Here is a 27,865-nt window from a genome sequence, read left to right as displayed (position 1 = left end):
CTCTACTGTGTACTTTGTAATTAACAAAACTTATATGCATCAATACGAATCATCAATAACCACGATCAGAAAACAGCCTTCGTGAGATTAAAACCAAGGCACAAAGTTACACAGACGGAGGGAGAGCTTTAGTATATTTGTGTGGGTGCATGCACTCCGTCCACCTCCCATGAGTCTTTGCATCCCCACCAAGTATGCCTGGAAGAATCTCTAAGGAGACAAACACTGTCCATAAAAGCCACGGGTGGCAGCTGCACGAACTTAATCCAAGCAGACAAAGACAGCCGAGTGGGGGAGAAAATCTTACCCTTTATTCTCTTGTGCTCCCTCATTCTCTCTCCCTATACTTGGCTGCGGTTAATCTTCTTAAAATCTGTGGTCACAAGTTCAATGCCATGCAGGTGGACGGACCCACCACTAACACACAAATACACACACACACAAATGCCATATACTCGCAGGCGGGTGGGCAGCAGAAAGGCAGAACTGAGCAATTTTCCAGAGGAATAATGAGATAAATAGGGCAGGCAGATAAACCAGTAAAAGTGTATGGGGGCTAATGAAAGCCGCTGAGTCCCTGGCTAAGTGATTTATGGACACTGTTAGCGCAGGAGCTAACTCTGCTGCGCTTCTAAACACCAGCGCCGCCTAACATCCCTGTAAACGCAGCCTGAAAAATGATCACAACTTTTATGAACAGAAAGAAAAAGGGAGCAGGGATGGAAGGGAAGGGAGGGAAAAAAGAGACAAAAATGCTTCCAGCAACAAATAAAAGGGATCAAGTGTGTGCTCTGAGCCGGGATGAGCCGGGCAAAGAATAACTCCGTGATGGCTGAGAAAGTCCCCTTCCGTGCAAATGAATGCAAAACAGATTAAGCATCAGCATGCTGTGCCTCTGCGCCTTTGAAATGACACGTCACAATACAGTTAATTTGTTGAGGAGACACTTTTGCACAAAAGATGTGAGCAGAGGAGGGGGTAAAAAAAAAGAGAGAGGGAGATAGAAAGGAAAAGACAAAGACTGATCGGGAAATGAGAAGAGCTGACTCCTAGCAAACCCCTTTTTCTTTATTATTTTTGTTTTAAACAGGGGACTCAATATAATCACACTCTGAAGCCGAAGCATTTACGTCAATTTTCATATTTAATACTCCCTTTAATCTTCAAGGGCGTAAATGAAAGAGGAAAATGCCTCTTTTCAAACTCTGGGTACTTACTGGCAGGAATGCTTTAGTCATGTTGCACTTTTTCTCCAACAGCTCGTAAACATACTGGGTGATTATCTAGAGAGAGAAGAAAAAAAAGACAGAGAACACACACACATTGTCAGACATTACACTTATAATACAATTAATGTTTTTATATTGCTGCTGATACAAATTCATCCAACAAAAGCTGTGTGTGTGTGTGTGTGTGTGTGTGTGTGTGTGTGTGTGTGTGTGTGTGTGAACAAGTAATAGCAACAACTGTCATGCTTACAAACAGAATAAAAAATACCATTCAAAACCCTCGTTTGCCCTCTGGTCTGTGTGTATGCATGTGTACATGAGCTACTTGAAAGGGTCCAGATTGTGCCGTGTGTGTCTGCATGTGTGTCTGTGCATGTGTGTGTGTGTGTGTGTGTGTGTCTGTGTGTGTGAATCACAGTGCAGTGCTAGCGTTGAGGTTGTAAGTGCCAGGAGAGGAAATCTCCTGTACAAGCGAAGGGCTGATGTAAGTTATGTTTATCCCCGCAGCCACAGCACTAAAGAACCTTGTATACCGAGTCATTCCAACCCCGGGCCAAGCCTTTCATGGTTCAGTGACATTAACAACTCTCTTTTCCATTTTCCTTATTTTTTTTTCTTTCCTTCTTTTCTCCTCCCCGCGTCCTTCTCAGCTCAGAACAGAGAGAAGCACTTTGTGAAACAGATTTAGATTTGTGATCAGTTACGAGAGAAAGCCAGAGGAGTTAAAGAGTGATAACAGATGACAGGACACATGGCCACTGGCTGCGAGCTGCGCTGGAGCCATTGTTGTCGTAATAATGTTTCCCAAACACGTACAATGACAGAGTCTGTGTCCTGTACATGTCGCGACAATACAATGTCGGTCGGATGGACCACAAGGGGGACCTGAGCAACATGTTGTCGTGCTCTGCTGTGAAGTCTCACTCTGTGTGGCTTTTGAAGCATCAGATGCACCAAATCAGGAAAACGAAAGGCCAGCGGTGGCGCCACAGCTACAGAGCGTGTCCGAGCCCCAGTCACGCTCTCTAGTCAGAGACCGACCAACTTGCTGACCCCAAAAAACAAACAAGGATCAAACAGGGACTGTCATGTCTCACACCACAGAGGGGGATGATGAGCAGATCTCAATGTGTGCAAAAGTGTAAAATTCCATTGACATTAAATAAGCAGGTAAAAAGAAATCTACTAAATGTAATAGAGATGGTTCATTACAAACATCTTCACAAAAATACAATTTGAATTACTGCCCTCCTGTTGTGTATCTCCCCCCAACCAGTGCAGTTTCAGTCTATATTTTTTTTCCTACTCTCATATGAGGTCACCATGACTTTAGACTACTGAAATCTAATCAATTCATCTTTGAATTCAAGTGACAAAGGCCAACATCATGTTTTGTGAGGCCATCACGACCTTGACTTTTGACCAAATCTAATCAGTTAATCTGTGAGCATAAGTGAACAGTTTTGGGGGGATTTTCCAACTGGAAAGGTTCTCGAGAGGCGTTCTTAAGATAAAATGTTCACAAAAATGGGTTCCGTGAGGTCCCAGTGCCCTTGATCTTTCCCCACCAAATTCTACTCTATTCAAATTTTCTTTCTTTCTTTTTGGTAAATGATTTCAATTGGAGAATATTTCTGCTTTCAAAACTTAAAAGGTGGAAGACAATTGCCTACATAAATGACTTTTCACACAGAAAATGAAGGACCACCAAAGGCCAAATGCAACTTGACTCCTCAGGTCAGACAAAAAGAGCGACATTTGGTTGAAAGTCAACTGTGAATCTCTCAGAATAATGCTGCGGTCTTTTATGCCTGAAAGAAACTAAATGCTAACTTTATTTACTGCTTAAAGAAGAACATGCAAGACAAACATTACACACCAGACATAAGACAGTATTATCGTTTGGACAGCCAATCAAAGGCCAGCAGGCAGAGCAAATGAGATGATCGATTCTACCATTTGACCCTGGGACGAGGAGGCGGTGGGGTAGAGGAGGGGAACAATCCCACCACACCCGAACCCAGCCAGCCTCCAATAGCTAATTCCCTAAAATGTCAGCCAGTCTGATGAAGACTAAAATGATTTTGGGACTCAGAATGCTAGTGTTTAATAACATCAATAAGCCTCAGAGGAAATTTCATTTGCACTACGTTATTTGTTCAGTGCCTCAGGTGGCTCGAGAAACATCTGATATAGAAGAAGGAGAGAGACTAATGGGGAACAAGACAAGAGCGGAAAAGCTGGAAAGAATGTGAGAGTTTCCACGTGAAAATTCATTTCCACCGATAAAAGGATACTGCAGATCATGATTAACAATCTAATATCCCAGAGTGTACGTATACGGCTATGTGAGCATCTCTTTTAGTTCTTCATGTAAACGGCAGCCAGATGACCTTTTCCTCTCAGCAAACAAGATTCAAAAACTAAGAGTTGAAAAGGGGACGATGGAAGTATTTCAATAGATAGAAAATCAAGTTTTTGTTTTTAGAATCAAAGTGATAGAGTCAGGGCAGAGACATATAACACAGAAACACACACACACACAGCCAACCTCCTTCTGTGTGGGCCTCCGAGGACGACGCCTCAGCAGCTGATCAGTACAATAAGAAAAACCCCTTTGTCACCTAATTATCAATGTGTTATTTGCGCTTTAATGAAATGCCTGCAGGAACCAACTCTGAGCGCCCGCATTGTCGGCAGTGGACGATAGGTGTAGTGTGAGGAGTGGGTTTGGCAAAATAATATTAAGACACACAAAGAGGAAAGGAACGGGAGTGAGAGAGACAAACAGAAAAGGATATAAAAAGATAAAAGCATCTAGGTCCTTATCTGCAACAAATTTAGTACACAATACAAATGAGTCCATCCCCTCTGCACATCAAGAACTATTTCTTCCTCAGTGTCAGTATATTTACTGCGGGGACCCTTCTGAGCATCGATTCTACAAGTTAGCAACATACTGCCCCATCTATCCTGTTAGGTCAGTGTCATGTTGAAAACCCCAGGCTTTGGAGAGAGGCTAACATCTTCCCTTTCAAATAAATCTACTAATTCATGATGGCAACAATGAAGCACAATTCTCCCTCATCTTCCACGCTCATCCATTCAAACTTTGCTAACTCCCTAGTTCACTGTGACCATGCACCTCTCACTGTACACCCCCCCCCCCAACTCCTCCTTGCGACAACATACATTTTGGACACCATCAGATCCATGAAGATTAACTTTGGTCTCATCAGATCAGAGCGTGGATTCCCAAAAGTCTTCGCCTTTGACAGCGTGGCTTTAGCAACGGCTTAACCGGCTTTCTTGTGCTTTTGCTTCAGCTGTGGCTTCCTGTGTGGACGACAACCATGCATTCCACTTCTGTGTGCATCCTCTAGTGCATCTTATTGTTTGAGATGAAACAGTCACTCCAGTTTGGCTTTCCAAATCTTTTACCAGCTCTGAGGGACTCGCCTGCACCTTTTTCAGCAAAACTGAGACTTACAGGAAGGATTTGGACATTTCCATCATTTTTGATTTATGTCCCACTCTTGCTAATGTATTTTGACTTGATAAAAATGATTTGCTAATCCTATTGTACCCTTGCCCTTTGCTGTGCAATTAAATAATAGTCCTTCTCAAGTCTCCAGACAATATTATCCCATGTGGTGCCATTGTTGTTGCTGACAACAATGGCACCACATGGGTTCAAGTCTGAGAGTGATTCGATGAGTTAAGTAAAACTGTAATTGTCGACCTATCACACCTGTTTAACTGTGATGGTTAAGCAGATGCATTTGGCGATCAAGTGAATCTAAAATTATTTGAAAAGAAAAAAGAAAATAACACAACTTGGAAGGTTGAAAACAGGGTGTATCATGAAAGTATCCCATACTGTACAGTGCCCCCAAATAATAATAATAATAATAATAATTATTATAATAATACATAAATAAATAAATTCATGTCACTACAAAAGATTTGTAGTGAAGTAATTATTTTGACTATTTCACATCAATGCACTAAGGCTTGTGTGGTGAAAACTCTGATTGTAGCCTTTACTGTATCCCGGTGGCCCCACTGGCAGCGCCCTTGCATCCAGGCACAGCGCCTCTGCTCTTTTCTAATCATCACACGTTGAACTGATCTTTATTAAAAAAAAACTGCTGAATTCATAATAATGTTCCTGGATAAAGGGGGCGTTGCTTCTTCTGCAACAATGAAGTTGTGTCATAATCTGCGGGAAGAACTTCTCTCCTGTCTGCAGGTGTGTGTGTGTGTGTCGGCCCGTCTCAGTCGCTCTTCACACAAACAAAAACCCTCACATCTATTTAATAATTAATCGACTGTGTCGGATCATGAATCCGGATCGTTCCGGTCACTTTAACCCTGATGTCCTGGCTGTGCACGTCTCATCTCGTGTTGTGCGTGGCAGGTGGACTGCGTGCAAAAGGTTGGACTTTTTTGTGTTTAAATGCATGTCTCATAAACTCACAAAGTAAACTTCAAGTACTGCACGTGTCCTAATAACTTCTGATTAGTGTCTGTGTTTATTGTTCACGTGTAAAGTGAGCGCAGGTCAGTGGGAGAATGAGGAGTGAGGACAGCAATTTTGCAGCGGCTGGAAACACTGCTGTATTTAAATTTATTAAGATGTAATCTGAAATGTAAGATCTAATGAAAAGTGGGCGCCACAGTCCCCAACTGCACAGTTTCATCTCCAAACACCAGCCGAGACCGACACATAACAATGATCAGGACGACTTGATGATGATGAACTCTCAAACAAAGTTTTCTACATGACCATGAGAGCGATCGTGGGAGAGTCTGAAAAAAAACAGCTTCTGCATCTGAGGTCATCTGTGTGTCTGTGGTTTGTTTGTGCAGAGGAAGCATTGTGGTGATGAAGCAAGACGAGTGGGATCAGGGAGGAAGGAAGGGACTTAGAGGAGGGCTCAGTGGGTGGAAAAGAGAGAGGAAAGATGGGAGAGGTGGAGAAGTAATCCCCAGGAGCCAGAGTGTCATGCCAGATCCCACTGCGGTGAACAGCTGAGGAGACGAGGAGCAACGGACAGTACGTGGTCTTTGATAAGTGGGTGGGCTGCGGTACCAACTCCAAGCAAACCTCTGGTCATCCCCACAACAATCTCTTCATCAGCACCTTCACTCGCACACCAAGCCAAAGGCCGTTGTGGCTGCAAGTCAATACTTTTAAACTCCACACTGCTGAGAGAGAAAGACCTCCCACCTCTTGTGTGCACACACTGCACATGTGTCAGTTAATGTGTGTGTATCTGTGTTCTCCCACTGATTACAACAGTCACGCCTGGTTTGGCAAACCACACCTGAGGCGATAAGGATATGATTCTTCCCGCACGCACGCACACACGCACACACACACACCCACACACAAAAGGGAGGGAGGAAGAGAACCTGGACAGGAAGAGGAGGATAGATTGAGAGGAGGGAAAGATGAGGAGATGAGAAACAGGAGAGAGGGAACAGACTAAGGTAAATATGTTAAGAAAAGAAGGAAAGGGATCGGGGAGCGATAAGAGGGAGGCAGGGAGGGTAAAGGGTGAGATCATCAAGGGCAGCGGTGAAGTAATTACAGGGGAGGACGAGAGCAATGATCTGAAACCACAGTTTTCGAGATGACCATGAAACATGACCAGATGTTTATCAGAGTCGCGGTAAGTTTTATTGAGATACATTTAAGACCCTTTAGGAGCAATTTCACGTCAATCACAGTGAAATATACAACTTATGAATAGTGATAAATATAGAAAAAGTGGAAAATCAAGTCTATGCATGTGTCAAGGTGGCATTTAACTGAGAATGCACCCATCAACCAATAAAAGAAAGAAATTAAACAGCATCAGAAGTCATTAGTACAGAGCTGTTTTCAGGCCTTCTGAGGATGCGAGTTCAAATAATATGATTTCAGTCACATATTGGGGCCAATGAACCAACACTGGTTTATCTGTCACCCAGTGTCAAGTCATGTGCACAACTATACTCAAGTCAGCAGTGCATGGAGCATACACACGTATGAGAAACCCGTGTACAGACACGCACATCTCTTGTCTCACTAGTCCAGAGCCCTCTCAAAAGCCACTTAGCCAGAGAAACCAGAGAAGAGAAGAAGAGGCATCAAAGCTGTTTATATAATGAAACTGAAAGAGCTGCTCCATGCCGTATCACTGACTGCACCAAGGAAAGCATTCCTTCTCCAGAGAATAGAGGAGAGGAAGAAAAAGGAAGAGGGGAAAAAAAGAAGAAAATCCCCCTGAACAATGGAGCACAACAACAGCGGCAACAACAGCGAAAGCGAACTCGGAGACAGACTGAAGAAATGAGAGACAGCACGAGGCAATAGAAAGGTTGTTTATTTTAGGTCGGACCCTTGTAGCAACAAAGAGTGGCATTAAAACAGGGCCCATTGTTGTGAGTTTGTGATCTGTCAGTCCACATGGGAAACAAAGAGAGGGAGAGAGACGGGTGCGGTTCCCATGAGGTCTCTGTCATTCTTCCGTCGGAGGAGAGAAGGCTCTCCAGGGAAGAGAAACTTCTCCGACTGACAGACGGACTGTTTACACTTAGCGTAGATATCCTTCTCTCTCGCTCACTCCTCTGCCCTCCCTGCACTACTCATCCTAATGGCGTCGTAATGACCTCCTCAGGTGTTAACTGAGAAGCCGGCAGAGGGCTAATTCAAAGTAAAGTACTGTATGCCACAGTGGGTGCCGGCGGTAGTGACAGATGCCAGTGCTGTAACTACCAGCCCTCCTGTCTTCTCTCTAATACACCGCCCTGCACCCCCCCTCCCATCCCTGTCCAATTCCCTTCTCTTTCATCAACTCTAATCCACCTCACTTACACCCTGCAACCATTTTTGTCTGACTGTGTCTGTTTCCTCCTCCCTGCTCTCAGCAGAAGCAACAGCAGCGGTGTTTAAGTGTTTTGGGAATGGAGACGCGATGGCAGTCAGTGAATCAGGGCAGACAGCTGTCATTTATAGTCTGTCTTTAGAGACATCCCATTAGCTTTCCAACAAAATGGTCCACGGCTGGTATGGGGCCTCCTGGTGCTTTATGTACAGTACGAGGGCCTGTCTCTATGGCTCCCAATGTGGAGCTGACGCAACATTTCATGACTGTGCCGCGTGACTTTTTATTCATAGCACTTTGTCAACCAAAATAATCCATCCTTCCATCCCTTGTAGGTTAATGTTGTTTATCTAAAGGGCTGAACATACGACACTGTTCTGCTTTCTGAGACTGTTGGTAAACAACGTTGTTAAAAACGGTGACTATGAGGCTGCAGAAGGTCTTGATGTACGTTTAAACTCATATCAGCAGGGCAGATGAAAGATCAAGTCGTGTTCACACTTGGGTTCACACAAAATGTCCACACTTGTCTTGTTTGCAATTTGTATGATCAAAACTAAACGTTTGTCCAGGTACATATTCATCAACCAGTCCACCACTAACTCTCCACAGGTCTACCCCACTGAACTGATGATTATATCTCACCCGTTTCCCTGCATGTATTGTTTCTCCAAAAACATTTTTGCATCACTGTCACATCAGAATTTTGCTCAAGGGCACTTCAGCAGGGCCTTAAACCTTGGCCAGCTGGTCGCTGCTACCCAACATCGATAACGTGGAAACAGAGGGAGACAGAAAAAGAAAAAAGAGAGAGACAGCACAGGGTGTAAGAGACGGACAGCAGAGAAAGAGAGAGATGAAGAGAGAGAAGGAGAAAGAGAGAGAGAGAGAGAGACGGCTTTCTAATTCAGCCATCTGGCTAGTTTTACTTCATTATAATATTCTGACTGTGGGTGTGTGTGTGTGTGTGTGTGTGGACAAATTTGCGAGTGCCTTCCATTCCACAGATGCAGGCAGAGCAGAGAAGAATCCTCATTTATTAACAGCTTAATAGAGCTCCATCTGGGCCAGACCCTATGCTTGTGTTCTATCAGGGAGCTTCATCACTGAATCACAGGAATTAGACTACAACTGATACCTACACGGGCTGGGGTGACCCTGCTGCACCGAGCTACACCGCACAGATAGCCTACACTGCAACACAGCTGTAATACAGCTGTAATACAGCCATTACGATAACAGTGGGAGCCAAGGACAGAAAATGTCACCAGAGAGTCCTCAGTGTTTTCAGTCTTGGTTTGTGTAAAGTTTTAGTTTGCACAAGACAAACCAGTATAAAAAAGAGGGAAGAGAAAACAATCAGTACATTCGACCATACAAACATTTACACACTGGGGTTGATGGGAATAAAAAAAGATCGTCTAAAAGAGTGTTTAAAATCTATAAAAATAAAAAATATATATTTTGGTTGCAGACTTCCTATTTCTCCTATAACCACATATGGCCTTTCTTGTTCTATAACCATCCCCCCAAACTATACAGGATCCCCATGAAGGCATTAGGAAGTGGTTGACTTTGGATAAGCAGAAGAAAATATCAATACCACCCCCATAACCTGGCTTTCCCTTGAACAACTGTATTCCAACAATAATTAGACCTTTCAATGATGCTCATAGCAGAGCATATGGTTCTGGTCCTATATGTTTACACTGGGCCAATCAGTCTAAGAGGTTATGTTTTCAACCATGTCTGTTTGTTGGTTTGTCTGGTTGTTTATTTTTAAGCTGGATATGAAATTACAGATCCAGTTTGCACCAAACTTGGTGAAGAAATGGGCGGTGGACCAGAAAATGACCCATATAATTTTGAGGAGGTTCCAGTTTCATGTTTCAGGATTTGTTTTTATCACTTTCTTTAACTTTTATTTATTATTATTATTATTATTATTATTATTATATCATTTCATTTGTAAATTTCTCATGGGTCTTGAAAGAATCAGACTGCACTCTAAGTGCCATTCTAGTTTGCTCTTTCTTCTTTTAATCTGCATTGTGCATATCTTCAAGAAGAGATGTTCTCCATTTAAAACAATTATTCTGTACAACACTAAACAGAATAGTAGTTAGTTTGATGTATCTCGCCAGTTAGTGCCCTTAACTATTTAAAAAAAATCTATTGAATCAAAGACATGAGCTCTAGCAGTTACCATGTTTATGCAAAGTGCAACATGTGCACCATTAAACACACTTTCTCTGTAACTTGCACATACTTTGTGCTGTGGTATGAGTTTAAGACTAATGTTTTTTTCATGTATTGAACTACAGGCCCCTTATATGGACATAAATATGGCCAATGGGGGAGCATCTTGGGAAATAGCATCTGCAAACCTCCACATCGTGACATAAATATAGGAGAACATGTTTGAATTATTTTTTATGGATCAAGATGATGAGTGAAAAATGATTCACTGCTCTTGTGCTCAACCCAAATTTTGTTCCCATCTCTTTCTTTTGCTTTGGAGGCCATCACACCAACATCCTCGTTCTCCCTCTTTGTATCTGTCCCTCCATTCAGACGAAGCTGAAGTGCAAATTGGACATCTGGTGCTGTGATGTGTCTGACAATACAGCCGCCACCCCCCAGCCCCCTCACACATGTACCGAGACACACACACACACACACACACACACACACACACACACACACACACACACACACACACACACACACACACACACACACACACACACACACACACACCGAGTCCTCCACACAAAATACAGAACCGTGAGGATATAAAGACACTGAGAAGAAGACAGGAGGAGGAGGGAGAGATGGACAGAGGTATGGAGGGAGGGCTGGGCGAGAACAGTATGCGAATGAACATTAGGGGGCAATGATGATGCCATTCTATTCACACACTGCCAGGGGCAAACACATGCACCCACGTCCTTGTGCCATCCCTCACAGCTCCGCCGCTGAGTCGTGTCCGGTTCGCAGAACGTCTCAGGTGGCAGGTTGATAGAGGGCACTGGGGTGTGTGGTGGAGCGGCGTTGGCCCATAACAGGCCTGTCTGCATAGAAGCTTATTTTACCCTTTAGCCTCGTGACGTCTGACACAGTCTCTCCTCTCGCCTGATGCAGAAATGAATGGGAGGGATGGGAGAACAGGGAGAATTGCGAGCACAAATAGATACGCGTTTGTTGGCAGGACAGACGCAGAAATAATCATGCAGGTACGCCTGTGTGACACACACTCTTAAACTCGCACATACAGAACCTGACTAAGCAGTACAACCTAATTTTACAACCAAAGGCATACAATTCAGTAGCTGTGTCTATTTATAATGGAGCATTTTTCTTACCAGGAAAAAAAAACAATGCATCTGTTCCTGCAAAGCTGTATGAGAGAGGTGCAGTATTCATTTTCTTGAATCATCTGTGGCCTAAAAACAACAGACAGATAGTACTGCTTATTCAGGTAGTGTTCCTCTCTTCTCGGCCAGTTAATCTCCTTCAGCACAACACAGAGTATCTGTTCTCATTACATGAGCGCACATCAACACTGATTGACACCGTTTCCTTTTTTTCCTCTCTAAAGAAGAGGCTTCTGTCAATTTCTTAATCACAGGATGAATAAAATTTGCATACATCCCGCTTGATGATTATTTGTTTTCTCCAAATGTTTGGCCCCCCTCGGATGTCTGAGTTCAGTTGGTTTAAATGTCTGTGTGTTCTTTCAGGGCCCCTGTTTTCCAGCTACCAAATGTTTGTTTCTACAGCCTTTTTAGATGTTGGTAGATAGTGCCAAAAGAAAAGAGTGTTTGGGGGGGTGGGGGGCTTCACAGAAGGCATGTTCTCAAAGGAGCGACTGTATACCTGCATTAGAAAGAATAAAAACACCCAGGTAATCCCACAAACGGGTCTATCACTTGGCTTTGAACTTCAAAGAATGCGCACAACAATTAAAAGCAACATAGCGGGGGATGCAAATAAAAAAACTGATTACAAAAGAACATTTGTCTCATTATCTTAATGCATATTGCATGCGGTGGTACTGTGGGAGTGAATTAGAGGTGAACTCTATCATGTTGTTTAGTTGTATATATGGTGAAGCCACAAAACTTCCTGAGGTTGCATTGAATCCTTGAAATGAAAATCCAAAAGCAACCTTCAGAGTCCAAACTTTGCTCCCCATGTGCTTCATGTGTTTACACTAGACCAAACAGCACAGGTCATCAGTTCATCCCCAGTCAAATCCCATTCACACCAGTCGTGCAGCAGCAACTGTAAAGTCTCTAGAGCTGCTTTCACAATGTATTCAGTGGCTCCAGAGTTTCTCCTGCCAGCCCCGTGGTGAAAACTCCAGATAAGGTCTGAATGAGCCCATGTGAGAAAACAGCAGGAGATTCTGTGGAGGATTCACCGCGAGCTAGTGGGCGTGTTGATGACGTTTCTCACACGCAACAGATGCAAAAGTGGAAAAATTTAAAAAAGCACGCCAATATCGCAGGATTAAAAAAAGAGTTGCCGTAAAAATAGAAGACACAGACGAAGATGTCAACTGGGAAAGACAACGAGATGTGAGAGCTGACGCTCGTGTTGATGAGCTGAAGACAAAAACATGTGATTTCCACAGCGAAATGTATACGTTACTTCCTGCCTCCTGCGCCACCCCTCGCCTGAACGCCCAGGAGATGTCTGTGTTGTTGTGAACACGTCTGACTTGCAAATCTCCTGCTGTGTTGTTCGTATGTATACGGTAAACTACAGAGACAGTCTCAGGGCCCCAGAGTGCAATCATTTGGTCATTAACAATAAACACCGATACTCATCAGAAGTTATTAGGACCTGAACAGTAATAAAGTTTACTTTGTGTTTGATTAAATCGCTCCAGAGTTCACACACACGCGCACGCGCACACACACACACACACACACACACACACACACACACACACACACAAAGCCTAGGTGAAACACTGAACTAACCTTGTTCAATACAAATCTAAAAGCTCATCTAAATCATATCCGTCCTGTTAACTGAGCTGGTAACATATATCCTGTGCCAAATGTTCAATATTCATGCAAGAGCCGTTATTGTTGACAGAGCCAGAGATTATTGTTTTAATTGTGTGTGGTTTATTTTATTAATGTTTTATGTCTTTAGGATATTTTAATATTTCTTATTCTAATTCAAATGTCGGTCTGAATATTCTTTAGAATTAAGTACATTGCTCTTGCATGATTATGCTGTATTATCAATATATCAGTGCTTTAAAATGGTTTCACTATGATGACAATAATATCATCTACTGCAATAATGGCTGGGACAAAATATCGTCCAACAAAATGTGTTATTATGAAGGGCCTACCTTAATATTTTTAATAATGCACCAAGTTAGAGGTTTCCTTGTTCAGTTTACAGCTTTAGTTCTCTGAGAATGTCTTTCATATCAATATGGAATCGAATCTGAAATCGAATCAAAACCTTGTGAATCGGAATCGAATCGATTTGGGAAATCAGTGGAGATACCCAGCTCTAGTTAAGAAATTACTAATATACATGGGAACTGTCAAGAAAAGGTGTAATAGGTGTATAATTACGGTGCCAAAAGACGCAGTGAAAATGTGCTGGTGCACCTAAATGGAAAAGTTAGGCGCACCGTTGCAACCAAAATAAAGACTTAGTCTGGAACCTCTGCTCAGGTTCTGGTGCAAACTTCTGATTCAGACTCTTGGTCAGAATCTGTGGATGTGTCACCGTCCTGTTCAGATTTCACGTTTGAAAATTCAACTGTAGCTATGTGTTAAATTTGACCTCAAACTCAACTCATACCTCGACTAAGCTGACAAGCAAGATGATTAGGATTGTGCTCACCAGCCTCAGTGGACCATGACTTTTAAAATACTTGTAAGCCTTCCTCTTTCTAATCTGACAGAAGCCTGGACCACAAGATACACCTCAGCAGAGGCCAGTCTGAGGCTACTGGTATTTAAGGAGTTTAAAAGAAGGTTACAAGGCAAATCATCCAGTTTGAAATGAAAAGATGTGCAAGAGCTCCACAGCCCCCTTTTACACACGAATTGTACTGTGCACAGGGTGTGGCAATTTACCACATTGTGTTTGAAAAAGAGCTGGGGTCCATTACAGTCAATCTACGCAAATGTAACATCTTTAAACAAATAAATGTATTCATTTCAAAACATGAATTCCACTACCTTCACACCTCCGCCACTGTTCAACAGTCAAATTCAATCAAACTGCACCAAATCACACTCACTTACAGGAATCAGTCCCCTAAATATGCCGGTTTTCATCAAGATCCATTAATTATTCCCTGAGAAAAATAACACGATTTCACAATCTTAACAAAATCCCTGGATCTGCCTCTTAAGGATCCGCACAAAAATTGCATGGATTCTCCTTACCCCAAGTTTCACGGAAATCTTTTCAGTTGATTTTGAGTTATCTTGCTTACAACCATATATATAAAACTCAAGGGGACAGGGGTGAAACTATAACCTCATTGTCGGAGGTAATAAGAGTCAAATTTTTACTTGAAACACTTGATTTTCTCTAGAGCTACAGAGGCTTGACCTTGGTTGTGAATTGACACTCGAATGAGATAAAAAGATGAACTTTTAAAATGTCGGAGAACTGAGCTCATTTTTCTCGTGCTTCCAACTCACCTAACCTTGGTTAATCAAAGGGAAAAGACTTGAAATGAAATTGATCTGTACGGGGGCATCGACAATAAATGTGAATGCCAAAAATCCACTCAGCCTTACATCCATTAAACAAAGCATCGTCTCAGGAGTGTGATGAGGGTTTATATGCCATGTTCTTCGCTCGACAACTAATCAACAACAACTGCATCATCTTGTAATGTCATGTTACAAAACTATTCTGGACAGAAAATCCGAATAAAACCCTGTAGCTGAGGCCGGAGTTGCTGAAGACGGATAACCTGAAGTATGCGTTTAAGAAAACACTATCAGGAGAATTAGTGTGTTACCTCTCCGAGAGCTTCGTAGCGTTTCTGGTTCCAGCGGTGAAGATCCTCTCTGGCATTGAACACAAAGGGTTCTCCTGTTTTTATATGTCTGAGCTGACCGTCTGTGGGACACACAAAGAAAAACACTTTAAACACAATTATTACCTGTATATATACACTAACCCATATATATATGGTTTTGTGTGTGTGTGTGTGTGTGTGCGTGTGCGTGTGCGTGTGTGTGTGTGTGTGTTTGGAGGTATGTTGGGATGTTGGGCAGGTGACTCCTTCTGACTAGATGTGCACTACTATACTGCTACTTCAGCGAAATTAAACAAACTAACCTCGACCACATTTTTGTAAATGTTCAATCTCTCTTTCTTCTAGTCTGTCTGCCCCCCCCCCTCCCCCTTATAGCAGGTGCAAGGCCTGTGGATGAAGCATTCTTCCAGTCACGACTCCAACGGCCTTCTGGGTAGTCTGGCAGGCTGGGGCTGGACAGCTGGTATGGCAAAAATTCTCTCTCCCGAATTTCATCCATCTAAAAGCCTCTCCCCTTCCTATTTAACTCTGTCCATTTCTTTCTCCCTCTTCTCCCTCGCTCACGCTGGCGACGGGCCACAGGTCTGTCCCTTTCCTTTCCGACCCGAAATCTCCTAGAGAGAAAGCTAAAGGAGCGGAGCGCGAGTGTGTGTGTGTGTGTGTGTGAAAGAGAGCGAGCACAAAGAGAGAGAAAGGTGGGCTGGCACACATTAGCCCCATGACAACAACTGCTCCTTGCAATTGCTGGGCATCGGCCAGTCACTCTAACAAGCACAGTTCACACACCCAAACAAACACAGTGACACACCAGCACCTCCAGCCAGTAGCACCAGATGTGGACCTACAGGAAAGTGTCACGGGCTTTTCCAAAGAGAATCACAGTTATTACAACCGAGCACAAACTAACGCTCTCTGGGATCATGTTTAAGTGATTTATTATAACTCTAGGTAACCACCTAACACATCTAGGTTTTATTTCATATGGAACAGTCATAAGACAAGAAAACGCTGTTTGGAAATGGTACCACTCTTTTTCTTAATAAACAATTACCCTCGTGTGGCTGTGGATTGTGGAGCCACTATGTTTATACCTTAGCAATGAGCCCATCGATCCTGCGGTTGACACTATAACACAATAAAACACTAAACAGTGTTAAATTTAATTTTGACCTTTATGACTGCAGAATCTGTGAGAGCTGTACCACTGAGGAGTACACATATTTAACCCAAATAGCCAGAGGGCTCTCATACTTTCTCAATTATCGCACAATGTGAGAAAAACCCATCAAAGATATAAATAAATGTAATATCGTCGCAAGATAAAAGGATGCATGAGCACTTTTTTTTCATCTCCTTCTAAATTGCCACCACTTTCACCCCTCTATCAATGTGATAAATCTCAGGTCGCTAACACACAGTGTATTACAGCACAAGTTTTCACTGCTTGTTGTTATACAACATGTAATTCCGAGTGCAGGTTTGACATTGTGTTCCATTAAAAAAAATAAATAAAGAGTCGACTTGTGCCTGAGAGGTAGAGTAGGAGACGAGCGGGAAGTTGGGATAAAGCAGTGTGCACAAAAAGTACCTTGAAGAAAATCAATTATGCATTCGTGGAGGGGTGAGGATCTAAACACTACTGCCTAAGAGAAGGAAGAGAGGAGCTGTAATGAAATCCTACTGTAGGAGAGGGGTGTGTGTGTGTGTGTCTGTGCGAGTGAGGGAGGGAGAGAAGAAGTGTGTGGTGTGTGAGTGTGTGTGTGTGTGTGTGTGTGGGCTCCATTACCTCCCCCAACACATCCTCTCAGAGGAATAACGTTTTCTCAACTTTTCTCCTCTTTTCCCGTCATAATTAGCATTCTGTTCTCAATTTGGCCGCTTAATTAGGTGTACATAACCTTGGATTTCCAGTAATGGAAAACCGGAGGGCTGGCGAGATGAAGCCATCATCTTCAGTGATTAAGATACCTGCAAACTATTGTACACAGACTCGTCTGTATTCACATCATTACATGGTCAAATTAACATTTTTGTTCCACCTGTCTCGGGCGGAGGTAGCCCGGGCGTAGCTACCGAATTGCCTGCGAGTCAGAGCGACTGAGAGCCGACACACTGGAGACCCCGCCTGAGGGCCACCGTGGCGTTAATAGAAATGCTATCCTTCAAAAACAGGCCTGAGTGGAAACTGACATATGGATGGGCTAAAGTGTGTATATCCAAGTGTGTGTGGGTGGGTGGGTGGGTGAGGCTGCGTTTGGGCTTTTGAGAAGGGAAGGGGCAGGAATAGAGAGATGCAGAGAGAGGTGGGAGAAAAGGGGAAGAGGTGAGATGAAAGGGTGAGGCGATGGGAGCTCAGTCTTCCTCTGTGGGAGCTGGGACTTGAGGCTGCGGTAGAGGGGGTGGTGGGTGTTGGCACGGTGGCTGCTGCTGGTGGTGGGGGGGGGTGAGTGTGCGTGTCTCTGTTCTTAGGCACAGCGAGGTTATGCAAATGCTCCGTCAGGCGGAGGGCAAGGCTGAGTAGGTTACTGACGGGCCGTAGAGTACACAACATGTCCCCCCACTCAGCCAGGCAGACAGCCAGCAGAGACACTGACAGAGAACAGAGGGGGAGAGAGAGACTACAGGGGAATGCTAAGAGCCAAATAAACCACCACCACCACCACACCACACCAGCAGCAGCACCAGCACACCACCAGCAGCAGCAGCAGCAGCACAGCACCACCACCAGCAGCAGCCAGCAGCAGCAGCAGCAGCACCACCACCACCAGCACCACCACCACCACCACCAGCAGCAGCAGCAGCAGCAGCAGCAGCAGCAGCACCACCACCACCACCACCACCACCACCACCACCACCAGCAGCAGCAGCAGCCTTTCCAACTCTTCCTCCTTCCTCCACCTGGTTTGATTAAGCCAAAAGAAACCTAAAGAGACTTTTTAGATCATCTGGACCCAAACCACTGTGGCTTCAGCTCTGCTGCTGACTGTCACTGTTAACTGACACGTGCACACCCACCCACCCACACCTGTAACCCCACAAAATGACCCACGCTACTACAGACACAGGTCATTATTTTAAAAACACTAAACAGAGCTGCAGTTACACACACACTCCGTTTTGTTGATATTGACTAAAAGTAAAGTCGTATTGGAATTAGTTGCTAAGTCAACTTCACAGTAGATTTTAATTGTAAATGGACTGTTTTTATGCCAACTTATCAACCACCAAGTGCTTTACAGTACACGTCACATTCACACACTGTCGGCACAGCCGTCAGGGGCAATGTTGGGGTTCAGTTTCTTGCCAAGGACACATATGGACAGGAGGATCCTGGGATTGAACCACCGATGTTCTGGTTTGTGGACGACCCTCTCTAACTCCTGAGCATAGCAGAGCTGCACTGACATGTCTACAGAGACAGGATCCAAGTCTACAGAGCAGATGTGGGGTTCAGCACCAGATTAATCTGCAGGATCACAAGATCATAAAAGGCAGGATACTAAAGAGGGGAAATATTGGTCTGTTATGGAAATTCTAACTGATTTTTCTCTGGTCTGTTTTTCTTCTTCAGGAGACTAATAAGAATTCAAATGAAAAATTCTAATAATTTTCTGGGGGAATATCACTCTTAGGTGAATATCTTCAGTTTGTGACAAGGGGTTGAAAGTTGATGCTGTTTCAATTTAAGAGCTCACGTCTCACAAGCCAAATAAATTGGGAACAACTGTTATAGACGACAGGACAGGGAGCAGACTTTCCTCCAGTTTATATCCAGACCTCATGTGGTTTTGGCTCAAATCCAGTGCCAAGGATTTGACCTCATGTTTACCTGAGCTCAAACACTTCACCTCCACCGTCAGTGTCATTCTCATCACTTAGACCTCATCAGATTTTTTTTATCAATTAGAGCTGGAGCTTTGTGTTCATGCCGTGGAACTCACTCGGAGACTTGTGGCTTCTGCTTTGAAGACTAACAAATGAACTTACGCTCACTGAAGGCGTATTCAAACTCCTCCAGTGTTTTGGGGAAAGTGAATGGAGGTTCATCTTTCTTCATCAGTTCATCCAAGTCTATTCTCGACAGCAAATCTGAGGAGAGAGAGAGAGAGCAAAGAAAAAAGGTGAGAAAAATGTGTGAAGTTCCCTTTCTTCAGACAAAGTCAACATCAAATTTTCAAATCATAATTTCAATCACATTATATCATAATAAGATCGAGGGGAAATCAACTACATTTGATCATGTCTTCCCATTTTGTGAAGTTATGAAGCGACAAAGCAAATGCTATGCCTCCCTCCTCAAACCAAGAGCCCTTCATCATCCTCAAGTGGCAGGGAAAAAAAGAGGGAGGAAAGAGGATATTCAAATACTAACCAAAAATGTCTATTGACATTTTTCTGCAAATTCTATCACTGAGGCAGAAAGAAACCTGGGGGGAACAAATTACACATATTGGTGTGCTAAAGGGTGGGTGAATAAATTTGACTCAAGGTTAAGTGGGACATTTCCCATCCTGCGTTATCTACTCTGGGAGCCAGCTGAAAGTTGAAATATGAAGTGGTAGGTGAAGCTTCCAGTTGATGGCACAATTTTTTTAATATATATTGGATTTTTAAAGGCATACACTCTCACCCCGGAGTTAGAGGGAATACACGTTTCCTGATGACAATATGAGACCAAAATCTGTGTTTCTGCCTCTTTATTCAAGCATTTATTCCTGTGACTACAGCAATATTTATTATATTTATTACTCCACCAGGGAGGTTTTGTTTTCACCCCTGCTGGTTAGTTTGATTACATAAAAAACAGGAGGCGGGTAACCACGGAAAAACAAAAACAATGCGATATGGCTCAGGGAAGAACCCATTAAGTTTTGGTGCAGATCCAGATCGGGAGGCGGGGTTGATAATGACATAAGATAAAGTGACAGATCTAAAATAAGCAAGCAGGTACCATGCTACACTATTAAAAAGGCTGAATATATCAAACTGAATGGATCAACATTCACACTCGACTGATTCATCCGTTAGCTGATTATATTTGATGTTATGAGCCTTCACAGACGCATCAGTATCTGTATTTATGTGTGTACACTATTATTTTAAATAAGAAATAAAGCAAAATAAGTGTATTTAGGTTTACATTTTACTTTACATTTTATCATTTGTGTTACTCATTAATGTATTTCTGTTTTCTTTTGATTTATAGTTGTTTATAATAAAATGTGTAGTTAAACTGTACAATATCAAGCCTTTATTACATTACTTTGTCAGGGATAGTTCACCAGAAAATTAATTAATTAATTAATTAATTAATCCAATACAATTGAAGCAACTGGTGAACTCTTCTTCAAACGTAGCCCCAACATTCATATTCGACTTGAAACAGTGTAATTGACACCATGTTTTTAGCCTTAATGTCCTCTGACATCCTCCTCTAGAACCACGTTCCCGCACACATCGTACACACTTCACACAAGCTCTCGCCCAAGGGTGTGCTGTAGCATCGCTAGTTCTGGTAGCGGATATTTAGGCTAAAACCTTGGCGTAAATTTTGTTGAATTTGAATGTCTGGGCTTCTGGACACTTGGATGACACCACAGGAGCAGTATGAAGGCCTGTTGTGTTATTTTCTGTCGCTTTTTTTTAACGTTTGATGAATCCGTCACATTTACTTCAATTGTATTGGATTTGGCTGCAACACTGTTTACCCCTGAAACTCCAAAAGTGTTTTGTGGACTCAAACACTTCGCCCACCCCTCCATCGGCATTGTGGTGAGTAAATAATGAGTGAAATTTCATTTTTTGGTGAACTATCCCTTTAAGAATCATTGCCAATTCTGTTATTTAATAATAACATATATAACCCAATATTTTGAAAATGTTTACTGATCATATCTGCGTTGTATTGGCCACTGAATATCCCTATCAGTCGAGCTCTAATCAACATATACATATGCAACTAGTACCATCTAAGTTCTGAACTCTTTATAGAGCTTCTTTTTCACTACTAGTATTCTAGTATTAAAAAATACTAGTATAGAATACTAGTATTCTAGTATTCTCTTCTTCTCTTTCATGACCACTACCAAACTCCACTGTTTTTCCTTTCAAAACAAACTTCTCAAGTCACCTTTGAGTGCAGTAGTTTTCTCTCTGTCCTCCTGGCCGGCGACCTGGGCCATGGCGGTCCACAGTAAGTGCAGGGCGAGTGTGGCAGCACCAAGATGAGAGAGCATGAGTCCTGGAGGTCACTGAGCTGCATCCTGTCCCAGGTGGAGAGAAAACAAGAGCAACACATTGAGAGCTAGGTATCAGCAGCACCGGGTCACGTGCCATAGTTTACACACGCTCGCTCCTGACTGCAGAGACACGAGCATCACACCCTACTGTTGAATCCTGCTCGTGCTACAAGCTTCTGTCTGCCTGCGTGCATCACACTGAGCAGTGGATCAATCCCACTGCGACAACACAACGCATTTACACTTCACAACAACTGTTTGTTGACACTGCGTCTGCCCGACATGACACCGTGTGCTCGTTCAACTTTGATCACGTGCAGCCTCTGAGTTCATGATGCAACACAAGTGGCCCTAGTTGTTAAACTCTCTGCTGCGGACAGCTTCTCTTTATTTGACTCTTGTCAGAGCCCCCCGACATGTGTGCAGCCGCAGCTTCGGTGGAATGAGACGCGGGGAGGCTGCAGAGGAGCAGCAGCTGTTTACAGGAGACACATGCACGCCTTTCGCTCGACTCACGCACCATCGGTACAAACGCGAGTGTCCACACGCTGCAGCTTCCTGGAGGTTTTCTACAACAGGAAGCACTCGGAGCCGCGCGGAGCCGCACGAGCGTGTGGCGCTTCCGGGTTACCGGGGCAACGGACTGGAAGGGAGATTTAAAGACACAGTAGCACAACACGCCGACGCTGCTGCTGCTGCTGTTCGTCCAGATGTTCACTGTGCGTGTGTGTGCGCGCGCGTGTGTGTCGCGTGTGTGTGTGTGTGTGTATAATTTCTATATCATGACAATATACCCACTGTTGTATAGTGATGAGATCGTTTTAAAGTTTTTTTACAGAGTCATCTTTTAAAATATATCCAGCACCACGTAAAGATGTAAAAATCTTGTCATATAATGACAATATTACATTTTTGCTAAACAGCAAAACAGGTTGCAAAATATATGTAAGAATTTTTACTCGAGTACTCTACTTAAGTACAGTTTTGATGTACTTTTACATTATACTTCTACTCCACTGCATTTCAGTGGGAAACATTGTACTTTCTACTCCACTACTTTTATTTGACTGCTTCAGTTGTTTGCTTTTAGGATGAATATTTTGCACAATAATATAACAATACTTCACATTGTTAAAGATTAAACCAGTGGTTTCCGATGCTTTAAATTTTAATTTAATTTAAAAAATCTGAGATAACAACCTTTCCTCTTTCCTCTCTCATTAACCATCAGAAAGATAATGTAAGTTTACTTGATTGAACTGTTCTAGAGGTGGCTTAACCAAAACCACCTGCCACACCCTGTTCCCCTGTTTCCACCACATACCTTTACCTCATGCCATGTGCTGTTGATTCTCTCTCTCTAACCAGCCTCCTGGTTAAACTTCAGCTGGATGCCCTACTTGTGGACGGCCTCCAGAAGTTGAAGCTGTTCCTCTGGGGAGCTGAGCTACCCTGATTCCTCATGCGGAGCACCGGAGATGCAGCGAAGGGAGACCCACTTAAGAGACAGAGATGACATATTGTGGCACTGATATCCACCACGCTCCACACGACAAAGGAGATTCTTCTTGCTCCCTGAGCGCAGCACACGAGACCAGATGTGTGGATTTACATCACCCGAGTTGGACTTCTGATAAATCAACCATGTGACTGGTCATTTCACTTAGATTTGAGGCCAGAGACTTGGACAATTCAGTGGTGAAGGAAGAACTCAATCATTTTACCAATAAATAGACAATAATGTACTCAAGTAAAAGTAAAAGCAACATTAACTCTTAAGTAAAAGTAAGAAATAGCTTTTAGATCTACTGAAAGTATTAAAAGTTAAAATACTCGTAGCCTGTTACCGAATGCAACAGTCTACTTCATCATTATGTCTCAGCGTTGGATCTTCTATATATATTTCTTCATCGGTGATGCTGCTGCTGCTGCACGAGGTGGATCAGTGGACCAATTTCCCTCGTGTTACCCTTTAAAAATAGAAGAAAAAAAATAGAAATAGTAGAAGTAGAGACAAAAAATGGTCGTCCTTTAAATCGAACATGGCAGTTTGCTGTACATTGACTTGTAGCTTGTTGAACTCAGTGGATGAACATACAAATGAAACCAACATGTCTGCTGGGGACAATGCACAAATGCACCGAGGGGACTCGGTTAAAAAAGGAATCAGAGAGGAGTCAAAATGCTGTCACCGTTGATCCTGTATAAATATGTCACGCTGAGCTCTGGGTTTCTAAAGGTGTTTATGTAGGTTTGATAATCCCGAAAAATGAATTCGGTACAATAGAAGAATTCAATTTATGCTTTGTGGTGAATCATTCTTTGTAATGATTTGTTGTGAATTATACTGTCAGCTTTACTGACAGATGTCTCCTGAGCCGATCACCTGTCTACAATGGAAATACAAACGGATAACCCCTCCGGTGTTTCCTCTGAGGGGGAGGGAGAGGAAGGGGAGAAGTGATGAGAGGAAACTGTATTCTTACAACAGTTATTTGACTTGTTTTTTTTACCCGCAACACCAAACTAAAATTGTTTTATTGTGTTAAATCAAATACATTTTGAAAAGATCTATGTTGTTGTCGCTGTTGTGCCTTTATTCAGAGGCAAAAGCCGAACTCCGTTATATTCTCTAAGTGGTTCGGCGATTACAATCTTTCTACAATTGCATTAAAAATCTAGTCAAGGAAAGGAACATCTCTCTCTGGAGAAGAAGGTGATTTCCTTATCTCTCAGAGGAATTGCACAGCAGTAGCCTTTGTGAGCTAAAATTACATCCTATTGAAGAAGCATAATTTGACTTCAAATATAACAGGGAAGGACATGTGATGTACTGTATGTATTTGGGAATGTAACATCATGTTGATGAATCAAAATCAATTATTGACTGCTCAGAGATCACACAAATTGATCACACAATAGAAGGAGCACATTTGACGGTGAAGTAAGAATGTTATTTTATTTAAAGGTTTAAGTCTAAAACACTCTCTCTCTCTCCCCATCTCATAAATAACAAAATACAGACACAGTTGGAAAAATATACAGAGCAATTGTGTTACACATAAAATAAATGTTTTCTCGGGGTTTGCACAAAATACTGACTGATATGACAGCGTGGGGCAGATTTTTGGGACACAGTGTAATCAAAAAATCTTCTTGCTTCCCAGTTGTAATTTTTGATGTTTGCGTTCAGGAACCAGGAGAAAGTACGCTGACACCAATGTCTCCCCCCCCCCAAAAAAAATTCAACTACCTACAATGATCACAGAGTCACATCTCGTCCCAGGAAAACAAATCCGGGTTCTCCATTTCCCAGAACTGATTTCTGGAGATGTGCCCTCAAAAAAAGATGAAATGCATTTGATGCAGCACAGAAAAGCACGGGGAGTTTGTGTGATGCATGTGTGTAAAGAGGGAGGCACTGTCTCCCTCGCTCTTGTTGTTTCACCTTCTCATTCACTCGTGTTTTCATGCACAAACACATAGTGCAATCTCACTGCATCCAGTAAATGCACGGACCCTCTTGCACTCACACATTCTACAACCACAGGAGCTGCAGCTACATGTTACGAGCAAGTGTTTGCAACGTGGTAAAAAAAAAAAAAAAAAAAGTTCCATTTGCGTGGACTTTTATTGGGCAGCACTTTCATCAGATGGTTGTGTTTCCCTCTGGATCTGCTCTGCTTGTGTGTCATCAGGTGGTGGTCCCGCACTGCAGCAGCAGACGAAATAGGCTTTCTTAAGGTCTTCCACCATCGCTTTCTCTCCATCATCCAGCTCCGCACCTTCCTGCAGCTCCCACCTGGAAAGCACACACGGCGCAGAGAGTGGGTGGACAGAACAAGAGGGAACATCAGCTCTTTTAACGTAAACAAACATTTGACGCCCAGACTTAAATAAAAACACGCACCCGGCAGCAGCTAGAAAGAAACCAAGTGAATGTTTAGACACATAAACTACAAGTTGCGCTGCTCTCTTTTTGTAAAAATAAAAAAACACCGGATCACTGCAGCAGCAGCAAAATGTTGTTTATGTCTGTTTGTGAGCCCGCGCCTCCTCTCTATAAAAGAAAGGACCCCACGGTGTGCAGCGCCGCTTGGGTTCAACACACACTGAGGTGCAACCGATTGTCCAAAATACATTCTCACACACACAGAAACTCTTCAAGCCTCTGTAAGACACATTTTCACCCCTTAACTTCTCATATGGGAGCATTCTTCTCTTTATTCTTTCATGCTGTGTGGGTCAGTTTCACACTAGTCTCTGCTGCTGGGTTACACTATCGGACTCAAATAGAATAGAAACTTTTCCTCTCTGCCTCTACTTCTCTTCCTCTTCTGTCAACACGATGCTCATGTAACAGTGGCGAATATTATACGTCACAGAATCCACTGTGCAATTTTATTTTATTTTATTGTAGTTACACAAAATCAAAGCTATCACCTGGCATGTATGGGCTTGCATTGTCAGTGGGGAACGTTTGGTAAAGTCGTGCACCCCTACGTCCACTTTTGGGGGAACCCTCCCGATAAGGGTGTGTCTCCCGCTTCACCTCTCCCCCTTCCTGTTGTTGTACTGCATGGGAGAGGTACGTGGCATTTCGGTCATTCAGGTTTTGCATGTTTGCTTCTCTGTTATTGTGCTTTTATGTGAAGTTTCGTCGTAAGACGAAGGTTAAACTATCATCACCTACTTGATGTTTGATCTGTGTCGGGGCTTCACATATTTTGCATGGTTTCTCATTTTTGTCAGAATAAACAGATTCTGCCTCCCAAGACATTCATGGCCCGGCCTCCCCATCAAATAAATCACAATGCAGACCTTATAGACTCCACCTGTTACACTCACTGTGACCAAGACACAGTGTAGCCACTGCAGAAGCCGTTCCCTCTTTGACTAATTTTCCTGAGGGAAATTGCTTCTCATATCTTGTTGCCTTGTTTAACCACTTCTACACTATGTCTCCCTGGCGCATTTTCAAATTCTTTAAGCTATGGAGTGGACGGAGGGCTTCAATAAGAAGACATCAAAGGTAGTCACGTTGTAATTCACCCGCAGTATTTCAGTGGAATCCCTAGATGAGTGACTGTGGTCAATCAAATCCATATGGAGAGCCGGACGAGGGCTGTCTTTGAGCCGCCGCCGCGTCGCACTCCCTCCGAGGGGAATTATATCTGTCTGACTGCAAATGATTGCATTTTCATTGCAATCTCTGCTTCTCCTTTTATCCTGCGCTCCCTCCTTTTCCGATTCCTCAGTGTATCTTCAAATATGTAACCATACAGTTGTGCTCGACGCATGTGAGTGATGCATGCGTGTGTTAGCGGAGAGAGAGGAGGTAAAACGCCAGATATATCATGCGTGTTTCATGCATGATAAAAAAGCGGGCTTCTCGATGCAGAGCACAGAGGCAAAGTTTCAGACGCTGTCCTGGAATGTGGATTTTCTCTGCTTCCCCAGCACTGTCAGCGTGGTAATTAACCATCGGTAGGGATTATAATCTCTCTGTGTAAATATGCAGCTTCGACAGAGAGGTTTCTTCTCATGAGGCAGCATTCTCCCTCCATGTACACCTGGTAGCTAGTTTCTTTGTTTTATAAATCTCACTCATTCGATTTGTCAAAGAATAAGTGGCCTACCCCTAAAAAGAAAAGGAGGGAGGTAGTTAAGCGTGTCTTCGGTGACTGCTACAGACCGTTAAGGAGGAATGAGGATGACTACTAGGGGAAGACAAACAGCCCTCGTGTTATTTTTTTTCCAGTGACATAAAATTAAAATCGTTTCCACTAAATAACCATTATGGGACACAAATAACACTCAAACAAAAACAATACAAATGTCACACGGGGAGCAAAACAAGAACATCAGAGAGCGAGCGAGCGAGGGAGGACAGAGAGCCGGGAGAGGAGTGGTGGCCAATAAAGGAGGGAGAAAGACAGGAGGGCGAGACAGGAAGGTGCGCTAAAGGTTTTTCAATGTTTAATTTTCAAATAGGATTAAGCAGAATGACATTTAGCTGAAGGTTACAGGCTCAGCATTGTCTTAGCTGATATTGATATGCAGGAGGCGCCCCGCTTGTCACCGGGACAAACACCGTTGATGAATGAGAAGCCTTTCCCCAGGAAGGTGTTAAGTGCAAATTTGAAATGAGAGAGAGGTAGAGGTAGAGAGAGCGAGAGTGGGGGGAAAAAAAGAGGGAGCGCACACAGACAGAGATTGAATTACCACAATAGTTGCCATGTATGCTGTCACTAGATAATGTTGCCAAAAGTGTAAAAATTGTTCCGTAAAGTGTAAGTTGCGTATTTGTTGAGATTGGTTGATCCTGCGCTGACAAATGGGCCAAAACTACACACAAGGTGCACCGCTGTGTGTATCTAATTTCAACAAGTACAGCACAACAATGCCTCTTAGAAATGCATAAGTAGGCTAAAGTTGACAATAACTTCACTGTATCCTCATTTTCGGCAAGTTTTCCCCCCG

The 27,865-nt window shown here is 43.1% G+C and overlaps 2 protein-coding genes across 2 annotated transcripts in view; both read right to left on the bottom strand.

Annotated features, from left to right (window-relative positions):
* Positions 1-22,010, bottom strand: part of fam172a (family with sequence similarity 172 member A) — a 156,251-nt gene extending 134,241 nt beyond the window's left edge. Inside the window, exons 1-5 of the mRNA XM_035166498.2 lie at positions 21,903-22,010; positions 21,274-21,406; positions 19,131-19,232; positions 15,123-15,223; positions 1,218-1,283 (exon numbers count right to left, since the gene is read on the bottom strand). Coding sequence (XP_035022389.1) covers positions 1,218-1,283; positions 15,123-15,223; positions 19,131-19,232; positions 21,274-21,379 — 375 coding nt within the window. The 5' untranslated portion in view covers positions 21,380-21,406; positions 21,903-22,010. The remainder of the gene's footprint in view (positions 1-1,217; positions 1,284-15,122; positions 15,224-19,130; positions 19,233-21,273; positions 21,407-21,902) is intronic.
* A 2,352-nt stretch (positions 22,011-24,362) lies between these two features.
* Positions 24,363-27,865, bottom strand: part of kiaa0825 (KIAA0825 ortholog) — a 118,318-nt gene continuing 114,815 nt past the window's right edge. Inside the window, exon 23 of the mRNA XM_035164879.2 lies at positions 24,363-25,184. Within this exon, the coding sequence (XP_035020770.2) occupies positions 25,013-25,184 (172 nt within the window). The 3' untranslated portion in view covers positions 24,363-25,012. The remainder of the gene's footprint in view (positions 25,185-27,865) is intronic.

This window comes from Hippoglossus stenolepis, chromosome 9, assembly GCF_022539355.2.
Source record: "Hippoglossus stenolepis isolate QCI-W04-F060 chromosome 9, HSTE1.2, whole genome shotgun sequence".
NCBI classification, from domain to species: Eukaryota; Metazoa; Chordata; class Actinopteri; order Pleuronectiformes; family Pleuronectidae; genus Hippoglossus; species Hippoglossus stenolepis.
This window is presented reverse-complemented; position numbering and strand designations above follow the sequence as displayed.